General features: G+C 35.4%; 3 protein-coding genes across 5 annotated transcripts; 1 reads left to right on the top strand and 2 right to left on the bottom strand.

Moving 5' to 3' along the window:
* Positions 5,416-6,628, bottom strand: LOC104780168 (putative cysteine-rich repeat secretory protein 13). The gene is made up of 2 exons (XM_010504655.1): positions 6,234-6,628; positions 5,416-6,044 (listed from the first exon to the last, which is right to left on the bottom strand). Exons 1-2 carry the CDS (start codon positions 6,573-6,575, stop codon positions 5,604-5,606), a joined length of 783 nt encoding a protein of 260 aa, XP_010502957.1. The 5' UTR covers positions 6,576-6,628; the 3' UTR covers positions 5,416-5,603.
* Positions 10,347-13,221, bottom strand: LOC104780167 (pentatricopeptide repeat-containing protein At3g29290). 3 transcript variants are annotated; one of them, XM_010504653.2, is made up of 3 exons: positions 11,429-13,221; positions 11,169-11,340; positions 10,347-10,499 (listed from the first exon to the last, which is right to left on the bottom strand). In XM_010504653.2, exons 1-2 carry the CDS (start codon positions 12,953-12,955, stop codon positions 11,170-11,172), a joined length of 1,698 nt encoding a protein of 565 aa, XP_010502955.1. In that variant the 5' UTR covers positions 12,956-13,221; the 3' UTR covers positions 10,347-10,499; position 11,169. The 3 variants fall into 3 exon arrangements, with proteins under 3 accessions (XP_010502955.1, XP_010502954.1, XP_010502956.1); XM_010504652.2 differs by having other exon boundaries at positions 10,347-10,485; XM_010504654.2 differs by having other exon boundaries at positions 10,347-10,478.
* LOC104780166 lies at positions 13,459-14,241 on the top strand (the record flags this gene model as incomplete). Its single annotated transcript, XM_019244083.1, has 3 exons — positions 13,459-13,627; positions 13,961-14,034; positions 14,131-14,241. Coding segments are annotated over 3 exons (327 nt in total), but the record flags the coding sequence as incomplete, so codon positions are not given.

The following is a 14,407-nucleotide window of genomic DNA, read 5'->3' as shown; positions in this document are numbered from 1 at the left end:
AATGCAGCGGCAAAGTTTGTAAGTTGTCGAGTTTTATTTAAATGATTTATGCATTTTGGATTTACTACATGTCGTATGTTTTCAATTTGTTTTATGTCTTTATAGAGAAAAGCATCTGAACTAGTTGATACTCAACCTCAATCGAATTCAACAAATCCTAAAGATGATCTCCTTTCACAACTACTAGGCACTGATAATCCTGGGAGGCTAAAGGCAATGGGGAGAGGCATGAGTATGTCCAAGTTAGCTTGTTTCCAAGTTAAGAACAAGACTATGGCTGAAAAGCAAGAGAAACAAGTTCTATTGCTATAAACAGTAAAAGAACTACGTGAGGAGATTGCCGAAATTAAAAAAAAAGTACGCAAAAATTTTACACTTACAACTAGGACTAACATATATTCGTTTATTTCAATACCTACTTTAATCATTAAAACACATTACAGAAACACGAGCCTGAAGTCGGTGAGAACTCAACTGCAAGAGTAAGTACTTCGAGAGGATTTTACATTGTATTTCAAACTTTTCTGCATCCGACTCATGAATCTGATAATTTTTTTTTGTAGACTGTTAACTAAAGAAAATCCCAACCAAAGTGTGTGTTGGTTGATTGGGCTGGTACTGATGAAAATGTTGCTGAGGGTCTTGTTCTTTCAACAGATCTAACTGACTTTGTTAATGACATCCCCTTAGGCCCTAATCATGTTAAAGTTTTGGTTGAAACGGCTATCAAACCATATGCGTATCTATGGAGACCTGCAATTAATGTGTTCAACATTGAGCAAGCTGTTGGGTTACTAGTAGCATGGCCTGACCATAAATGTGTTATTTTGGATCAGGGGATTGAAACGGATGATGACATTGCGCCTAAGGTATAGTCTCATATGTCTAAGAACATTAGTTATACTTAATAAGTTTGATTACCTTTGCATTTTTCCTTTTTTTGCTTATCAAAATGAGGATGTTGTATGCATGTGTTTGACAGAGCCCAACCACAAACCCATCGAACAAATGCAAACTCTTGCATTTGTCTAAAAAGGATGAAGTGGTTGATGAAGGTCGTTGGCAATCTCAAGATCCAAAAACATTGGTGAATGGACTTCTTCTCGGACCACATGTTGTTAAAGTATTTGTGGATGTCGTATTACAACCTGATACATTTCTATGGAGGCCTACAATCGAAACAAAATACTTAGTGGATATGTCTTTTGTTGCATGGCCGACTCATGCAGTTGTATTTGAAAATACCTCAGATGCATACTTCTACCCGCAATTGATCAAGACGAAGGTGTAAATTCTCATGCAACTGTTTCAGATGTCCGTTCACATAAATCTCCTATGAAGACAAATAAACAACCGGCAAAATCCCCAGTTAGGAGATCTGAGGTAATTTTTCTTTGTTTTAGATGATCTGAAACTGATATAGTTTACTCTATGACCTTTAGTAATAACTTGTATTTTGCAGCGACACAATCCACCTATAGTTGTTAAAGAAAATCAGAAGTGCAAGCTGATGGATGTAACAGGATTGAAGCGGGTTGTTGCCGAAGGACGCTGGGCTTCAAACAACCCTGACCAAACTGTCCACTTTGTTCCCTTGGGGAAAAATGCAGTTAGAGTTTGGGTAGATATTGTGAAGGTGAACAATGCTGCAGTTTGGAGGCCATGTTCAGAAATAGAGAGTATGGAAGATGCATTAGGAACATCTATTGCATGGCCAGAAGACAAAGTCATCATGTGTTAAACATGAAGTACTTTAGTAGCTTGGTATGTTGTGTGTTTTGGATTGACCGTGACATTATGTTGAATGCTTTTGGTTGAATGTTTTTGGTTGAATGAATGAATGAATTCAGAAAACAAACAGGCTTTTTGGTTCAATATTGTCCACTTTCAATAGCATTCATAATAATGCCATAAAAAGTACTAAATCTTTAACAACAAAATATAACAGTCATGAAAGCACATATAATAGCATACACAGTACTGCAATAAATACCAATATAGCAGAAAACAATTATGCCATAACATAACTTATTACAGCACACAAAATCCTGCTATATATTTACGGACAATGAAAAAATATTAAAGCTATGGAAGAATTTACTATATTATAGCGTAATAAAAAATGCAATGGTAGACGGAACCTATCATAACATACAATAAAAAACGCTATAGTATATGTCAGACCTAAGATAGCTGTCGAGAACATTACGTTTATGAAAATGCCGTCAAACATCTATTATAGCGTTAATCATGTGCTATTAATAAGCGTTTTTCTTGTAGTGTTTGTACGTATATACTCCCTCCATTTCAAAATATAAGATGTTTTAACTAAAGCACGTAGATTAAGAAGTATTTACTTTTAACAAGTTCAACCAATCAGAAACAATACTGCATAATATAAAATTCTAAACTAATCTAAAAGTTGCATCGAAACTTGAAAACATCCTATATTACGAAACAAAAAACTTCTCTAAAACATCTTATATCTTGAAACGGAGGGAGTATATGAATTTGGCGAATATCACAAGATGTTAATGCATAGTTTATAATCAACTAAATAATACTCTCTCTCTTCCTAGTTAATCTATTTTTTTTTAGATATTTTACACATATTAAGAAAATACTGAAAAGTTGATTGTACATGCATCATCCATTTAAAGTTTTCTATAACTCTAAACCAAATAGTATTTAGTCTTTGAATTTGCTATTGCGAATTAATAACTAATAAAAAGGGCAGAGATAAATTGAAAATACATCCTTTTGAAACAAATTTTTTTTTTTTATATAGAAAATGGATTAATAAGGAACATAGAGAGTAGTAGAATGTGCTTGGATTTATATTCTTGTAAAATCCATGATTAACTAGCAACGCCTAAAGTATTGAATGGATGTGGATGTAGCTTCTGGTCAATGCTTTTGATCTTTAGATTCTGGCATCTCCATTGGTGGTGTGATAACTAAGTTGCTTAAAAAAAATTAATTGTAAATTTTGAATAAAAGTGAAGGTAACAACTTCTTAAGCAACTTAACAATTTTATGGGTCCATTGGTAGTATCTAAAATTAGGGTCTTTAAGTTAAAAATTTGATTTTGAAAATTATTATAATAGAATAATTTTGATTAAGCTTTTGATTTCAGAACTTCAGATTTCTCCTCATGCATATGGACCCAATATACTGAACAAATGAAAAAGTTTGATTTCTGTGAGATAAACTGAACAAATGAAAAAGTTTGATTTCTGTGAGATAAACTGAACATTTGAGAACTAGTAACGTCCCAACTCAAACAACACCAACTACACTCTTCTCAGATATATAATATGAAACTAAAAAAAGACAGATAAATGTTGCATCGGATATAACAGTAAACGAGTTGAATTCGTGATCAACAGGATCAGAATTCGAGAGGTGTGAGTTCAAGCTAACAGAGCTAGAAGACACGATAGGGTTTGAGAGAAAGCTCTCTGTTTTTCTTTATAAAAATATCAAAGGTGCTGCTACAATACAAGTCGGATTACCAGCCCAAAATGGAGGTACACTGCTTAAGTAGAATGTAGAGTATAACTCCAGCACTCCATATATCAATTTCTTTACCATACGCTTCAAAACTTCAGGAGCAACATAATATGCACTCCGAACTATATCTTTATGCACTCTCCCTGCAAAAACAAACCCATCATGCATGAGCATGACTCATTCAACAACAATCTCTTCCTTTCATCAATTCTCAACAAAAGATGTAATAATGTATACCTTCTTGGATAAAGATGGATAAACCGAAATCGGTGGCTTTGATAAGAGCCTTGTCATCTTTGCTAGATAACAAGAAATTCTCAGGCTTTAAGTCTCTATGCATCACACCCATGAAACACAAATGTTGACAACATTCACATTCTGTCTACAAACAGACGCAGCTGCTCTCTCACTGTAATGTCCCTTTGCTAGAATCCTATCGAACAATTCGCCACCAGCACAAAGCTCCATCACCAATTTCACAGCTTTCTCGTCTTCATAAGCTCCTTTAAACTCAACAATGTTAGGGTGTTCACTCAGATGTTGCATGATCTGAATCTCTCTCCTCATATCCTCTTTATCAGCTTCAGTCACCAGTTTCTTCTTCGAGATCGACTTGCAGGCGAATATCTTCCCCGTCGACTTCTCCGTGCACAGGTTACCCCGAACTGGCCTCAACCCAGTTCTTTGCTCAGCGTGCAATAAAAAAAAAAAAAACTATTACCGGAGTGTGGAAGCCGTATGACATGGCGTATATATCAGTTATGTTGTCGAATGCAGAAACTTTCTTTGGTCGAAATAAAAGCATAGCCAAAATATCACGGACATCTCTTAATTTAACTGGTTCGACTGTACGCGGGCTATGTAAATATTTTTCTCGTGTTCCCAAATTATCTAGTTAGAATTTCTGCAGTTTCTTTTTAAACTTTGGTTCTAAAGGCAGAAATAAATTTTAGGGTTCTTTTTTTCAGTTAGTGGATTTTACGTTTAGGGTTAGCTAGAGCGAATTTTTCTTTAAAAAATTGCAAGTATCGAAAGACTGGAGAAATCATTAACATTTGGTGCTTTGGAATACAGAGAATGATATTTGTTGGAAGTTGGAACACTAAAATTTTTGGATTAATTAGATGGGAAAGTGAAGATGATAATAGTTAATATCCAAATGGACAGATACTACTCAACATGTATTTATACAGATAAAAGGAATGTGATGATTGCTAAGATAACCTTTTTATTTAATTAATTGTGGAAGCTTGAGGATGAGAGTTGTTAACTATGCAGCTTTTTTTATACGTATCCAACCTATGATACCATCTATTTACCAACATAAACCTACTAAAAGTTTAATTTTTCAACATAAGTTTTGTGAAATTAGCAGATTTTAATATCTTCCAAAACGTTCTTAATTAACTATTTAACAGTAATGAGTCAGACTACAAAGTAGCTATGTCTGGGCATCGGGGTGAGCAAACAACGTCGTTTTGCTTATCTTCGATTTTGTTAAGACAACATAGCAAAAGAATCGTAATCTTCGACGTCGTTTACAAATGGAAACTCCGCTTTTCTCTTCTCACTAACCAAAGACCCCTATTTTCATTTTTTCCCCAATTCAAAATGACGTGATCTTTTTACTATGTGTGACTTAGTTTGGGTTTTGGGTTAATTTGCTCGTCTTTCTTAAAGTGTGTCAATGTTGTGGGCTACTTACGTATTTGCATGCATGATGCATAAGACATTCATAAAATCCGACGATGTCAACAACATAATGTCCGCGATCTATAATAACCGTGGAGTGTAATTATCACATAGAAGCTAATTAATAACAGCAGAAAACACGCATACGACGTAAAGAACCCAAGAATTTTTCCGTAAAGAAATGTTAAAAGAAGTCTCCATACCATAAATACAGTTTCTCCTGTGTGTTTTATATTTCTTTTATAAGAAAAGAGAAAAAACAGACATGCAAACGTAAAAGGAGAACATTTTTGATTCGCCCATTGCACTATAATTTAAACAGATATCGAACTGAACTGTATATATTAGGAGAGACAGTGAGAGGTAGAGAGAAATGGAGCCAAATCTTAAACTTTTTTTACCTTCTTAGAAAAGGGTAAAGCTCATACCTTAAGCTACAACTCCTACCCAAAACTCTCCCTCCTTGTCTATGGTCGAAGTAGAACCTTACATACGTTCCGGTAATCCATTCTAGACACACATGGCAACCGTTCGGCGTTAAGTGTAGCGCACACTGCACCATTGCATACATCTTATTTTTCCCTATTCTCGTCTCCCCCACAGCGTACGAATCGTTGCTTTCACTTCTATCCTTGGTGGCTCCCAGCAATAGCTTGTGGAAAAGATCCCTCCTTTTATTTTTAAACCGATCCGGATCGCTGCTCACATTCTTTTGGTTGGTCATATTGAAAAAGCTGTCGTAACGGATCCTCCCATCGGTATTGACAGTAGAAATCTCCAAAACACACTGGTCGTACCATATTATTGCTCCTCTCTTTCCCGGACATCTCTCACGAAGCTGCCATATATATGCAATTATATAAACACTGATCAATAACAACATTGCATGGAATAATCTTCAATTGTGTTATGAGGTTTATCAGTTAAATCACATTAGAATAATTGTTAATATTTATCTGCAAGATTGGACGTGCATTCATAAATGCATGGAAATATGTGACTTATAATATATTGAAGTGAAAGTTACCCCAGAGAGGGCTGTGTGGAGGCAGGAGTGGCACTTGGACCCGTAAGAGTCACCGCGGCACTGGAGCAAAACGAAGACAATGTTGGGATCCTTACTAACTTCGTAAGCTTCAACATTAGAGCTGTAGGTGTAACCGTAGCGAAGATGGACGTGAGAGATGTTACGGATGACTTGGTTAAGATTCTTCTCATATGTACTCCCTGGTTTGTATATCCTTTGGGTGTTGTTGCATTGGTGGTGCAAATAGTCATTGGTAACGTTTTGGGAAGAAACGCTGCGTACAAGGAGTTGTATGGCCACCACGGACAAGATAGGCACCCACCCAAAAATATTTGAAGACATTGTTTGGGTGTCTTGATGTTTTCTGGACAAGTGTTTTCTTTTCTTTGTTGTCCTTTTTTATTTTTATTATGAGACGAAATCACTGAGGAGTTCGAATGTTAATATAGGAGACTTGACGATGAGGGGTTGTTAGATCTTGAGTGGAGCTGCAATATTTTAATAACATTGTTCTATATTAGGCTGTAAGAGAGAAGAGAGGAGTTTGACATTGAGACTTGGTATTTGCACCGAGATGAGAGGACCGATGAAAGGGTCAAAGTTCGAATGTTTGCAGAAATGAAGGTGGTACTAGTTTATTACGTAGTTATGTAATGACAAGACTCTCTTTTTTTTTTTTTTGTCGTAGTAGATAGAATTCCATCCGAAAATTAAAAGTGATTAAAATCCCAATTGTGGCCTTGGGGAAAAATTCTTGGATGATAAGACCATTTCTATCCCTCGTTTTATCCATCCCTCATTTTAAGAGGAGATGGCTTAAGATTAAAGTAGTTGATAGTGAAAAGACGTTAGACTAAGTCTTTCCATATTTCAGAAGAATACGAACAAGATAAAAAACAAGAGATCTGTTGTTTTCAATGTATTGTTAAATATAATGCATTTAACTCGCTGTTCTGTGTTCCAATTAATTCTTGATTTGATCCCCTGTTAACACTTTATTTCCACCTATTTTAGCTATGTTTTTCCAATGTTTACTTTTAAATGTGATTACCACATTTTTAATGCTTTCAAGGCATTTTCATAGTTTTTTCTAGTTCAAGGAAATTTCACAGGTTTTAGGAAAATACGAGCACAAATGAAGAAAAGTGAGTTTTTAGGACAATGTCAGACCACCATAAGACGTTTTTCACTAGTTGAAGACCTTCCCAAACAAGATAATTAGAAGCGAAACATAAGTTATGCCCGTTTAAAGAAGACCATGTCCAATTGTACCCTAAGTGCTAGCGCGCCCAAATCCTGAATCACCATAGCCAGCATTCATTCCTGTCAAAACCCTTAAGATATATAAAATGTTTTCTTGTTCATAATGCCGTGAGGACTTTGCCTTATATACGGTTACAATATTAACCTAGGTACGTAATGAGAAATAACCTAACTATACAGCAACTATAACTCTTCATGTACGTTTGATGAACTGAGGGCTGAGAACTACTCAAACAAGATAATTCGAACATGTCCAAGTAATGAGCTGAGAGCTCTCGAAGTGAGGAGTTGGGAGCTCTCTTTGTGACGAGATGAGATCTGCCTAAGTGACAACTGACAAGCTGAGAGCTACCTAGATGACAAGCTGATTGCTAACAACAGCTCAAATAAGATCAAAGTTATAAACTGCCCGAACGACTAGGTGGGACTTGGGAGCTGTCTAACTGGTGGAACTAATAGCTGAGAACAACTCATACGAGATTGAGTTTTACTTCTGATTAAGCATTACTATCTATAACAGATACATATAACACTTGTTGGTCCCTATTATATTACTCAATTACAAAAGTTCAAAAACATGCTGGTGCCATAATTATCCTTATTATAGCGAAGGAGTGTCAGTTGTGGCGGAAATGACTTGGTTAATGGTTGTTGTGGTTGCAGTGGTGGCAGAGATGGTAGTGCGGATGAGGAAGTTGAGTAGAGTTTGGCTAGGAGGACTAAGACTAAGCTTAAAACCATGACACTCTATTACTATTCTCTCATTGTGGCAACCATTATTACATGTTTGTGACTAAAAGAGTCAAAATCTCAAAAGTCCCTAAAAAAAATCTGACAATCTCAAAACTCTCTTCTTTAAAACTGTTTTCTTTTTCAATTATTTTTAATTCCAGAAACTAGTATTTTACTATGATACCCTAAAAAAACAAAACAATTACGTTGAAAACCTGAGTTTAATCCACCCACCCAAGTTCTATTGGATTTAATCCAATATATATATATAAAATATACTAAAAAAAAAATTAAACTATTTTTTTTTAATTTCATCGTCTTCTTCCTTTTCTCAAACTCTTTTCACTTTCTTCGATTTCAAACGGTAGTGGCGATGAACAATGACGACGAGGACGAGCGATCTTTGGAACCAACCTGGAAAGAAGAAACAATGGCTCCATTCTTTCTCTTTCAGAACTTGATCCAATCCCTAAAATCTGAGAAATTTTTGAAATTAAAACTACAATCTCAAAATCGATTTTGTGAAACTTGAGAAAATATGTATTTTGTTATGGTGTTCAATTGATAAGGAAGATGGGTCTAAAATACAAGTTTTGGAATTATAATTGGTGAATTCTGGGTTTATGTTCGTATTTCAATTTCTGGGTATAACTAGTATAACTAAGTAAAACTAGTATAACTAATTAAAACTAGTGTGATCTTGAAATATTAGTAAAACTAGATAAAAATAGTAAGATAAAATGGTTTCAGCAGCGTTCACACCGAATGACTCAACGACGATGAACAACTCAACAACGATATGTAAAAACAACGGCGGCGATGAATGACTCAACAATGATGAACAACTCAACTACGAGCGATCTCTGTAACCAATTCAGGAAGAAGAAACGGTGGTGATGAACGACTCAACGACGATGAACAAATCAACGACGAGCAATCTCTGTAACCAATTTCGGGAAGAAGAAACGGTGGTGATGAACGACGATGAACAAATCAACGGCGAGCGATCTCTGTAACCAATTTCGGGAAGAAGAAATGGCGGTGATGAACGACTCAACAATAAGAAGAAAATCTGCAATGACGGCGGCGATGAACCAAATCGTAAAGAAGTACAAGCCAACCGTGAGTGACTCCATCGACTCAATGATAAGTAGTTGGATTTGGTTGAACAAGTAGAACTAGATAAAACTCATTCGTTTTGGTTACCAAGAGATTCATGATTTTTTTGTTCTGCATCTTATTCAGAATTGAATTTATGGGTTTTAAGTAATAATAGTATATATAGGTAAAACTAGTATATATAGGTAAAACTAGTATGTTTTTGTAATACTGATAAAACTAGATAAAACTAGTCATATTTTATTTGTAATAAACCGTTTGTTGCAGATACAAAAAAATAAAACCACACGTGCAACTGAAAAAAAAAAGTTAAAAAAAAATCTGAATTGTACTGCCACATGTGCAATATGTGTGTTCATATTTAGTGTTCACACATAGTTATACCAAGTATAATAGTTTTACCAAAATTGCAAATAGTTATACTTTTGGGGGTTTTTCCATTTAATTAGTTTTATTCACTCTTAAAATTATATTTTTTAGTTTTACAGTTGATTAAAATCTATTAACATATAATTATGAGTTTTTTATGCATTCATATGTTTAAAACCTACAATTATATAACTTTGTCATCCTAACTTGGTTATTATTTACAAAGTGACATTAAAAGTATAAGGAAACACTTGTTTAGGTTCTTACATAACAATCCAAAATTCATATATTTTTAAATTTTCTTTCTTAGTAAACATTTAAATATTACTTTTGACGTTTACTAGTACACACATTATTATGTTATCTTTAAAATCATTTTATGGATGTCCAATTCAGTTTTACGAGTTTTATCAGTTTTATTTTTGTTATAGCTGTTTTACTCTGTTATGACAGAACAAATATACACATCAATGGAAAGAAAAATCAAATATTACTAGATTTTAAAAATAAGTTTTACGATAGTTGTGACATAACCAAGAAAATAGTAATACAAACCAAAAGATCAAACATGAATCAAACAATGGTGTTAGGTGCTATTTCATCATCCTTTGAATGTTGTTCAACTGTGACTTTCAACAAACTCAAGCTTCTTGTATATCCTTGCTTTTAACATCAACAAAGTTATATTCTTCACATGTGTTTTGAACATTATACTATATATGAGACATTCACACTTAAAATATATGCTGACGTTCTCTCCCACTGTATCCTGCCAAAAAAATTCTAAAAAAACTCAATTAGTAATACTACTAGTTTTACTGGTTGTACTACATTAATCAGTATTACCAGTTTTACTAGTTATACTACATTTACTAATATTACCAGTTTTACCAATTTTATCCAGTCGCGGTAACTGAAAATTGAATGGTTTGAGGTTCTAATCTCTACAATACATAACGATTCAACATTAAAAATCATTTCTTATCAACTAAATAGCTCAATCGACCCATAACCCATGGTAAAACACCCAATTTGCTAAACATCTCAAGCAAAATCTAAACTAAATTTCCAAAATTCAAAACCTAACCCTATTCATCAAGAATTTTATTTTTATGTTGAAGAATGCACTTGTATTTTGAAGGAAAGCTTGATATAACTCGAAAAAGGTGAAAAATGGTGGCAATGAAAAGTTCCGATGAAAAATCGTCGGCGGTGGAGAGCTCCGGCGACTAAGGAAGAGAAGAAATCGGTACTGAATTTTTTTTGGTTTTTATTTTTGTTTTAAAAATAAAAATAAAAATAAAATAAAAGAATTGAAAAAGGAAGAAAGGAGTATAGAGAATAGAGAGGTCGATAAGAGATTTGTAAAATTTTTATAAGGACTTTGGAGATGAATTCTCGTGACTAAAGTTATTAATGCTAAGAAGTATGAGTAGAACTTTATAATATAACCTTATTTTTGGTGTTTCTTTAAGTTCTGTAACATCATCGCTCGGGTTTTGCCATCCGGTTCTAAACCCATCTCTCTCATTTTGACATACAACTCTTTTGCAAACTTGAACTCGCGTCTTAAACACATCCCATGTATAGCTGCGTTGTAAAGCGACACATCAGGTTCCACTTTCTGTTCAAGAAACCAAACAACATTAGATAAAACCTCTTCTTAAATCAGCATACATTTGAGTAGAAAAACACAAAGACACAACTCGTACCTCTAGGATATCTTCAACCTCGTTCCAAAGGGAACCCCAAATACAACTCCTTACAAGCGACAGATAAGTAAACGTGTTTGGCTTACAATCCCTTTGAGCCATGTGCTGATATACTAGCAATGCAACTTTCGATTTCCTTGATTTCTCGCAAGTGCTTATCACCAGATTATATGATGAAGTTGAAACTGTCAACCCTGAACCTTCCATTTCATACAAAAGCTTCACAGCTTTCTCCCAATAACCAAGCTTTTGGCATGAAACCATAGCTGTGTTGTACAAATATTCATTCAGACAGCACAGGTTTTCGCTTCTTACCATATCAAACAGCTGAAGAACATCCTCATATCGGTTTGCTTTGTATAAAGCCGTGAGCAGTGCATTCCATGTGTACTCGTCCGCTTTATGCCCCAAAGATTTTGCAACACTGTAAACCTTAAACACCAATCCGACTTTGCCCGCCTTTCCCAGCGAATTTATCAAACTATTGCACGCTACAAGATTAGGCTTCATCTGTTTCTTTAACATACTCTGAAATATCTTTAGGGCCAAGTCCCAGTTTTCCTCCTTTGTACACGCGCTTATCATCGCATACATTGCATCCTCTCTCGCAGATATGTTATTGTAAACCATCTCATCATATGCATCAAGGGCCAATTCGCTTCTCCCGCACCGAACAAAAATGCTAACAAGCAGAGAATATGTAATCTCTGTTCCAATATGGCCATCACCTTTCATAACTCTCCAGATTCTCTCTGTCTCATACACATTATTGATCCGTCCACATAGAGAAATGGCGGTGTTGTATAGAATCACATCAAAACAACTCTTATGTTTCGGATCCCTTTCTAGTTCTCTAAACATTCTTAGTGCAGAATCACAACCCTTAACCTCTGCAACAGCTTTCAACATCAAGCTATACGTGTGCCCTGTGACATTCTCCTTTTTCCTCATGAACTCAAAGACGGTAAAAGCTTTCTGAATATCTCCATTCCTCAAAAGGCACGAGAGAAAAGAGTTACACGCATGAGCAGTGGGTTGTAAACCCAAGTATCTCATAGAATCAAACAACTCCAATGCGCTTCTAACTTTATCCAACCTGCTAAGTTTCAGAAGTCTCTTGGATAACATCTCTTCATTCCTTTCCTCTAGAAAATGTATCCTATTCCTAGCCACTACAGGCTTCTCTTCTAATCCATTTTCAACCAATAAATCGTAACCTCTCTTTCTCAATCCATGTCCAGCCTCCAATTCCGAACCAAAAACCACATTTTCACCGTTGAAAGATCTGTCTAATTCACTACTCACCTTCCCGAAACGCATTCTTGGTGTTGCTAAAGAGAAAGACTCCATTTTTACACCAAGACGCCTTTGTTTCGGCTTCATGGTCAATGCAAAGTCCAATGAGTGACTCAAAGACCAATGACCAGTTCTCCATACACAACTCCTCTTCCCAATTGAATAGCATCCACAATCCAAGTGATTCACTGTAGCAGTGATGGAGACAGGGCTCAACCAGACATCTCCCATGGTAATACAGTGAATAGCAAAACGCAAGAATCAAAAAACCAGTTCCTAATTCACCATAAAGTTGACAACTTTACTGAAAATTAGGAACACCACACTTCAAGTCTAAGCAAACAAACCCAATATCATCTAAATCAAAGACGAGCAGCTACGTAATAACCAGTGCCCAAGATACTAAACCAGACCACCAAACCAAAGACCTGTTCTTTATTCAGCAGAATTGATGAATCAAGCTTGTTCTGCGGATGAGGAGTGTGGCAACAAAGGAGAAGAAGATACAGCAGAGAGAGAGAGAGAGAGCAAAACGACGTAGTTTCAAGCTATGAGAAGAAAAAACGACGTCGTTTAGAGGATCATTAAACACAGCCGTTTTATAGTTGTTGAAAACACACTCTAAAGCCGAACACTTTGGTCGAGTAAAAGAATCGAGTTCTCTCTATCAAGCAACAATGGGTAAAGTTTCTAGCTTTATTCGCAAACTGGTTCTGTTATTTTTTGAATGATATTGTGGTGTAATTGCAGATGAGGGAAGAGAAGGTGAGATAGAGAAGAAGAAGAATGATGAAGGAGAAGTGAAGGAAGGAGTAGCATCAATAGCTTTGTTGCCAAGCGGGTCTATCTCTGGTCATTTCATTCAAATGCCTAGCTCCATCTGTTATGGTCTCCATGGCACTGGTAGTTTCACTCTTCTCTTACTAGGGTAAAACAAACCAAAAAATGGGTCTTTTTCTTTGTTGGGTTTGATTTTGCTATGCAAAGTTCATGTTACTATTTGGCTATATCTCGTTAAGCTTGGGTTTGATGAGTCAGATTAAAGACTTAAACTTGCACTAGTTACATATATTGATTCTATTTACTAGGAGTAGGAATGGTTGAACATGATACAGAACATTGTATGTCAATAGCTTAACTAGTGTGGCTTATTTGACATGACATTACTAGGAGTAGGAATGGTTGATTTCACTGCATTTTTGTTGTATTATTGATACTTTGTTTCTCTTTCCAAAGAACTGGCTTGTGAGACTGAGTGCAGCCGCGGTGAGGATTATCGACTGATCAAACTCGCTGTCATAGACTACAATGTATGAATTTCTCACTTCCTTTTGTAACTCTTAACGCTTGATTTCCAAAAACCATGGCATTGAATATGTTCCTCGTTTTCTTCTGGTGAAAAAAAGAGTAAGAAGGAACAAACAATTGTAGTGGAGTGCAAAGGCCACGATGCTGCTCGTATTAATGATGTTGAGCATGCTCACGGGTAAGCTTTCCAGTATCTGTTATGCAAATCAACTCATGGGAGTTTTGTATAGATTGTAGTTTACTAAAGCTGGAGTGGGAAAGACTTAAAACTCATAGCTTTTAAGACATTTTGCATTAGTTGAATTTAAAAAACCCTTTTGTGTGAGTCTTTTATGTAACAATCCTAGAATGATCAAAATGCAAAACGGAAATGAG

This window comes from Camelina sativa, chromosome 4 (genome assembly GCF_000633955.1).
Source record: "Camelina sativa cultivar DH55 chromosome 4, Cs, whole genome shotgun sequence".
In the NCBI taxonomy this organism is placed as follows: domain Eukaryota; kingdom Viridiplantae; phylum Streptophyta; class Magnoliopsida; order Brassicales; family Brassicaceae; genus Camelina; species Camelina sativa.
The sequence above is the reverse complement of the archived record's forward strand: the minus strand, read 5'-3'. Positions and strand labels throughout refer to the sequence as shown.

What these genes read in the sequence shown, in the direction of transcription:
- LOC104780167 (XM_010504653.2), bottom strand. Translation starts at nt 12,955, where the DNA reads ATGGGAGATGTCTGGTTGAGCCCTGTCTCCATCACTGCTACAGTGAAT. An exon ending in AGGTTGAAGATATCCTAGAG is followed by an intron (nt 11,341 to 11,428) that starts GTACGAGTTGTG and finishes TTTCTTGAACAG; the next exon opens with AAAGTGGAACCTGATGTGTC.
- LOC104780168 (XM_010504655.1), bottom strand. Translation starts at nt 6,575, where the DNA reads ATGTCTTCAAATATTTTTGGGTGGGTGCCTATCTTGTCCGTGGTGGCC. An exon ending in TCCACACAGCCCTCTCTGGG is followed by an intron (nt 6,045 to 6,233) that starts GTAACTTTCACT and finishes TATATATGGCAG; the next exon opens with CTTCGTGAGAGATGTCCGGG.